General features: G+C 48.4%; 1 protein-coding gene across 2 annotated transcripts; it reads right to left on the reverse strand.

The window, feature by feature from the left end:
* Window positions 1-350: 350 nt before the first annotated feature.
* LOC137915039 (eukaryotic translation initiation factor 3 subunit K) lies at window positions 351-5,802 on the reverse strand. 2 transcript variants are annotated; one of them, XM_068758523.1, is made up of 8 exons: window positions 5,631-5,802; window positions 4,846-4,944; window positions 4,529-4,649; window positions 4,317-4,391; window positions 1,427-1,493; window positions 1,175-1,252; window positions 964-1,089; window positions 351-436 (listed from the first exon to the last, which is right to left on the reverse strand). In XM_068758523.1, exons 1-8 carry the CDS (start codon window positions 5,690-5,692, stop codon window positions 405-407), a joined length of 660 nt encoding a protein of 219 aa, XP_068614624.1. In that variant the 5' UTR covers window positions 5,693-5,802; the 3' UTR covers window positions 351-404. The 2 variants fall into 2 exon arrangements, with proteins under 2 accessions (XP_068614624.1, XP_068614623.1); XM_068758522.1 differs by having other exon boundaries at window positions 4,317-4,394.
* Between the last annotated feature and the right edge of the window lie 823 nt (window positions 5,803-6,625).

Genomic DNA, 6,625 nt, shown 5'->3' on the forward strand with positions numbered 1-6,625 from the left:
TTCATTTTCTTATTGTGAATATTTTATTTAACATTTCCTGACTATGGCGTTGATTTCTTTATAAATGTGCCTCATTTTTGTTGCGTAATGACATTTTGAGGCAGCTGATCGAGGTGTGGGCTCGGCAGCCTCAGCTTTTATGATGTATTATTGACGCTTTAAATATCTGCCATTGATCTACAGTCATTTTAAGGCACGAGTGAAATCAAGTCAAAAGTACAATACTTTTTTACAGAATATTTGCAACACATGAATCCACACATCCCGTCATCTATGAAATATTAAACCTGCAGGAAAATATCGATCCTTTCAGGAACGCCCTGCATGAAGCGGAATCAGACACGTCAGGCTGTAATCGATAAATGACTTTTATTGGGAAAGCGATGGAGACGTGGTTGAATCGGTCACTGAGACGTCGCCATGATGCTGGAAACACCTGTGGAAAGGGAAAGGATGAGAAACGAGATGCTCAAAGTAAAGATCATCCGATCGGCTTCATGAGGAATCTCTGAAAGCGACTCCAGATTAAAAAAGAGAGGCCCGGTTTGTTCTGGACAGAATTTACTTCCCTCCTTATTTAAAGATTTATAAATACAGACGTACTTTTTCCCCCCAATACTAATAAATAAACAATCCTGGAAAGCCTCCGTCTCAAGTTCTGGTGAAACTCTTCATACAGAATGTTCAATTAAAAAAAGAGGGGGGGGGGGGGGGGTCTTCAGTTGGTCGATCTGAACTCTAAAGCCGTTTCATCGGCACTTCCAAAAACACCTGGGACAGGTGAGCAGGCGGAAATGGGGCACGTCGTTGTGTCAAAAGGAGGCGGAGACACAGCTGAATCTTTAGACGGGCAGCCGGAATATGTCAACGCTCCAGACGAGGGGACGGGGGACGGGGGACGGGGGACGCCTGCAGCGCCACCGCGGTTTGATTCGTGTCTTCATCGTGTTTAGAAGGACTCACTCTCAAAGTCAATTTTCTCCACGATGTTCTTGGGTTTGACGCTCTCCTCCTGGTTGAAGATGAAGATCTGTCCTTCCTCATCCTCAGTCCAGCCATATTTATTCATCCACAGCTTCACCTGCGTGTCTGCAAAAACGAACGGAGAAGAGGGGCTCAGAGACGGAGAAGCAGCACCTGCTCCCCAGCCTCCCCAGCAGGTCAAAGGTCGTACCCAGCGGGTCTCCCAGCATCTCAGCCAGTAGCCGGCGCTCGATGGTCTGGTAGGTGATTCCCACAACGTGACAGATGACTGAAAAATAAACGGTCGGCAATGCTCACAAGGTCGGTTACGTTTTCCTGAGGACTCCATTCATTGATCGTCGCTCCAGTTCGGGTTCGGCCGATTCCCGTTAGCTTCCAGAGAACGTTCAGAGAAGCGTCCTCCTCGTATCCGTCCACGGCCAAGACGGACGGCGATACTCACACTTGCGAACAGAGTCCTCGAAGCCAGTGATGCCATCAATGAGCTCCCTGTTCTCCTCGAGACTCGTCTGTCAGGAAGAGATAGCGTCAGCGTAGAGCAGGGGTCCCCAAACTTTTTCCTGTGAGGGCCACATAACGTTTCCCTTCTCTGATGGGGGGCCGGGGTCAGTTTGTACAGGAACAGTGTGACGATGGCAGGGGTGCCTCAATATTTATTGTTTTCCAAACAGCCACCAAATAACCCTTTCTTCACAGAAAAAAAGTCAGGACATAAATAATAACACTATTAATAGAATAAATAGTGTTATTAATAACCCTTTCCGGGTTCGTCACAGAAAAACGTCAATGGAACATTAACTTTCTGGTCATATGTGATCATCATTAAAATTGTCCCAAACGAAAGGAAGAATGCTTTTCTTCATAATATTAATATATTCTCCACTCTCGAATTAATGACCTGTAGCCTGTACTCTGCACAGGAACATGATAATTCACACTTAATGAATGCAACATTAATCATGCTATAATGATGACAATAAATATGGGCCAGGTCAGAAGACCATCGTTCGCTGAGAGAGGAAGCAGAAACTGTTTCAGTACCCTAAATTCAGTTTAGTGGACAAGAACAAGAAGTCTACAATGACATTTGATTTGAATGGCCATTCAGTGCAAACACTTAATTTACCAAATCTCAACATTTACAATGAAATCAGCTCCTGAATTGGACAGTTCATGTCCTACGGTCCACAAACAGGGATCGCACAGGATCGTTGTCGTTCCTTGCACGCATCAGCACGATGCGCACATGGGGTAACTCGCAGTTTAGAAACAGTTCATATGGCCCGCTACTGTATGATGGAGGAACCATACAGAAAAACAGGGTGCGTGTGGAGAAAGGTCAAGGGTCGGCTGCAAGAGCCTCCTACCAACCCGGACAGAGCAGGAAGTCGGGGGTTCCGGACCATTTAGTGAGAAATGCTATTGTTGGCACAGACTCCGCCATTCCGTTTTTCTCTCTCATTCACACAGCCCGGCACCGACAGTCAGCTCCTCTGAGTTAACGAGTCAGCAATGCAGATCGATAGTTGGCATATTAACAGTCATGGAAAAACGAGGCAAAAATCCTACCTGCAGCCTCAATTGATTGCGTGTCCCTCACGTCTCCCACCTACTTCCTACTACCTGAGATTTAAAGCTACCCAAGTGGTTGTTCCCGGTTACGTGACCCAGGAACTATTCTCGCAATAGCATGCAGTAGTTTACCAAAAAGTATTTATATTTAACAGAGCAAGAGGATACAGTTTCTCACAAGGTGAATTTGACATCTATGCTACAAACCCCTCTTAAATGCATCGAATACCATTATTGATCCCCCACCGGCTACTCACGTTGTATGGGGGGGAAAAAAAAAAAAAAAAGTTTTTTTTTTTTTTTTGCTCTGGTATTGTTCAGGGGGCCGGTTCAAACGTGGAGGCGGGCCGTATCTGGCCCGCGGGCCGTAGTTTGGGGACCCCTGGCGTAGAGATAGCATCGGCGTAGAGATAGCGTCGGCGTAGAGACAGCGTCGGCGTAGAGACAGCGTCGGCGTAGAGACAGCGTCGGCGTAGAGACAGCGTCGGCGTAGAGACAGCGTCGGCTTAGAGACAGCGTCGGCTTAGAGACAGCGTCGGCTTAGAGACAGCGTCGGCTTAGAGACAGCGTCGGCTTAGAGACAGCGTCGGCTTAGAGACAGCGTCGGCTTAGAGACAGCGTCGGCTTAGAGACAGCGTCGGCGTAGAGACAGCGTCGGCGTAGAGACAGCGTCGGCGTAGAGACAGCGTCGGCGTAGAGACAGCGTCGGCGTAGAGACAGCGTCGGCGTAGAGACAGCGTCGGCTTAGAGACAGCGTCGGCTTAGAGACAGCGTCGGCTTAGAGACAGCGTCGGCTTAGAGACAGCGTCGGCGTAGAGACAGCGTCGGCTTAGAGACAGCGTCGGCTTAGAGACAGCGTCGGCTTAGAGACAGCGTCGGCTTAGAGACAGCGTCGGCGTAGAGACAGCGTCGGCGTAGAGACAGCGTCGGCTTAGAGACAGCGTCGGCGTAGAGACAGCGTCGGCGTAGAGACAGCGTCGGCGTAGAGACAGCGTCGGCGTAGAGACAGCGTCGGCGTAGAGACAGCGTCGGCGTAGAGACAGCGTCGGCGTAGAGACAGCGTCGGCGTAGAGACAGCGTCGGCTTAGAGACAGCGTCGGCTTAGAGACAGCGTCGGCTTAGAGACAGCGTCGGCTTAGAGACAGCGTCGGCTTAGAGACAGCGTCGGCTTAGAGACAGCGTCGGCTTAGAGACAGCGTCGGCTTAGAGACAGCGTCGGCGTAGAGACAGCGTCGGCGTAGAGACAGCGTCGGCGTAGAGACAGCGTCGGCGTAGAGACAGCGTCGGCGTAGAGACAGCGTCGGCTTAGAGACAGCGTCGGCTTAGAGACAGCGTCGGCGTAGAGACAGCGTCGGCTTAGAGACAGCGTCGGCTTAGAGACAGCGTCGGCTTAGAGACAGCGTCGGCTTAGAGACAGCGTCGGTGTAGAGACAGCGTCGGCGTAGAGACAGCGTCGGCGTAGAGACAGCGTCGGCTTAGAGACAGCGTCGGCGTAGAGACAGCGTCGGCGTAGAGACAGCGTCGGCGTAGAGACAGCGTCGGCGTAGAGACAGCGTCGGCGTAGAGACAGCGTCGGCTTCGAGACAGCGTGTGAGACGCGCCGGAACAAAAAGCACACGAGGAACGTCGTGGGGGTTGAGAGGAGGAGGAATAAAAACCGGATCCAGCTCTGGTCTTAGTCCCTGGTGATATGTTACTGAGCAAAATAAATAGCATACTGATTTATCCCGTGTGTGTGTGTGTGTGTGCGTGCGCATCACCCAGAAGCTCTGGAAGTGGCACGTCTCCAGAAGGTTCCCCAGGTAGAGGATCTGTCTGATGGGGCGTTCCTCTAGCTGCGGCACTGTAGTCAAGGAAAGGCACCCCCGACCCCGAGACAGAGCCCCCCCCCCCCAACACACACACACAGCAACTCTGGCAATGACACAAACTTTTTCACAAGGGGACATCGCCGGGGGCACCGGAGGGATACGTGAGTCTGGTCGATCATGCACTTGCAGAGCGTGAAGTCGGTGTGCGGCAGGTTAGTCAGAGCCTTCAGCAGAATCTGTGAGGTCACTTGTGTCTGGAAGTACGCCGGGTTGAACTGGTACCTGCAGACGGGGATTTCAAGACGCAACTTCTAATTCCACGCAGAAGCACTTAGCATTTAAAAACTATCATGAATCCAGTGAGAAACACGTCAGCTAGCCGAACAACGAAGAGCATCCTGTTAGCTACTTCCACGGCCTGATTAACGACACGCCGCTCCCGGCTGGCGTTCCTCCACACGGCGGCGGCATCGCTTACAGCTTGAGAACAGCCAGGTTGGCCTCCAGGTCGTACGCGTTCTCTTTAGCTTGCGTCTCCACGTAGCGCTCCAACGTCGCAAGGTTTTCTGGGTTGTACCTGAGAGACAAACGGTCAGAACACGTGAATAAAGCGCAGACGGCTCAGCGCTCTGCATCAAACGACCTACGATATTCTGCATTCTTATGAAAACACTCGTTTTGAAGAATGTAATCACATTTTTTGTAAAAAGAGGCTTTAATTATAGTAATCCGAGATGACTTTAAACTGGACTCGTCGATTAGAAGTGTTTTGGGTAACAGAGTACTTTTTGTGGAGACTTTTCTGTAAGGTTTAAAACAGCTAATAAAGATTTGTCATTTCTCGTCTAGATGAAAACATGACGTATGTTATCCCGTTTTAATATACAGTTTGCATATAATTTCTTGTCAAGTAAATGCAACACAACCTTCAGAAAATGCGCCTTTAACACAATGTTTTAACGATATAAAAGCATGAAAAAATGTAAGGCGATCTTAAATGGGGACACTTGACATTCAGCCACAGCTGCTGTGTAAATAAAGACACGCGTTTACTTTAATTGTATTTATCTGTCCGCAAATGAATAATGGTCAAACTGGCATCAGCTCCACAACAACACATGAACTTTATGGATGGTGCGGAACGCATTTATTAATGGCCCGACGATGATTTACGCAGACAAACGTTCACAACGTTAGCAAACATGCTAAACTATCGTTAGCCTGCTCGTCAGATTATCTACTTGTCGAGAGCGTCATCCATACCTATCGATTCCTCTCAGGAGTTTACCCACGTTGGCTCTCATCTGCTCGATAGGCGAAGACATTTTATAAAAACTTTTCAATAATACTTGAAAGTGAAAACCGACTTAAGATCACACGTGGGCTAAAGAGTAGCCAAAATAGCGAGCGGAGGGAGAAAATGGACCGACCGGAAGGAACGACGCACAGACGCACCGGAAAATGTACGGACCGTTTATTAGTGGGACCACTACGGAAGTAGAATGTTTGTAAAAAATAAAGGTTGACGGTCATTAGGAATGCAGAAGTCTGTTAACTTTAATGAAACAGTGACACCGCTATTTCTACACAAAACCTTCATTTGGCACATCGTAAAGGTAGACTTTAATCAAATGTAATTTATTTTCGGCGTGTTCAGTTTTTATCTCTATATTTTGAAAGTATTTACCGGAAGTAATCGATGTTATTGAGGCGTCACAGACGTGAATGTGACTATTCAATATACTGCATTGTCACGTTGTGGCCACGAGAGGGCGATAAACTTTACAAACGTCAACATCATCAAGCAGGAAGTACGGTGGCCGGGAGGTGTTTTTTGAAAGTCCGGAAGTTTTAATATGTTAATATTTTTTCATTGATATATTTGACGACTTTTAGGTGTTGCAGCTCCTCGTTTTTGCCGGTAGAGGGCAGTTACTGTAAATAATGTTATTACTATTCACAAAGTTACAAACTGCACAGCAAAGGATGTCACCATCGCGAGGAGACAAATAACAATATGTATCCTCCTGAGACCCAGAGCTCAGCCAGTTAGCATGTCCTCTGTTATGGACAAATGTCCTCTGTAGTGGACAAATGACAAATGTTTGTGAGCCCCGTGATGGAAATGCGACTGAGGCAGGCAGACAGCGGGATGAAGAACGATAAGGTCAAATGACGAAGATGAAATTGTGCCGTGACGACAACGGTTGCGTTCGTTCAGTTTGTTCTTTTCACCCCTTCTTAACGTTTTAATCAAT

This window comes from Brachionichthys hirsutus, unplaced genomic scaffold (assembly GCF_040956055.1).
Source record: "Brachionichthys hirsutus isolate HB-005 unplaced genomic scaffold, CSIRO-AGI_Bhir_v1 contig_1023, whole genome shotgun sequence".
In the NCBI taxonomy this organism is placed as follows: Eukaryota; Metazoa; Chordata; class Actinopteri; order Lophiiformes; family Brachionichthyidae; genus Brachionichthys; species Brachionichthys hirsutus.

Bases quoted from the DNA above. Each gene is read 5' to 3' on its own strand.
- LOC137915039 (XM_068758522.1), bottom strand. From the start codon at position 5,692: ATGTCTTCGCCTATCGAGCAGATGAGAGCCAACGTGGGTAAACTCCTG. The intron at 1,253-1,426 runs GTGAGTATCGCC...TTTATTTTTCAG, and splicing joins CGAGGACTCTGTTCGCAAGT to TCATCTGTCACGTTGTGGGA. The intron at 437-963 runs GTGAGTCCTTCT...CCCTTTCCACAG, and splicing joins GGAGAAAATTGACTTTGAGA to GTGTTTCCAGCATCATGGCG.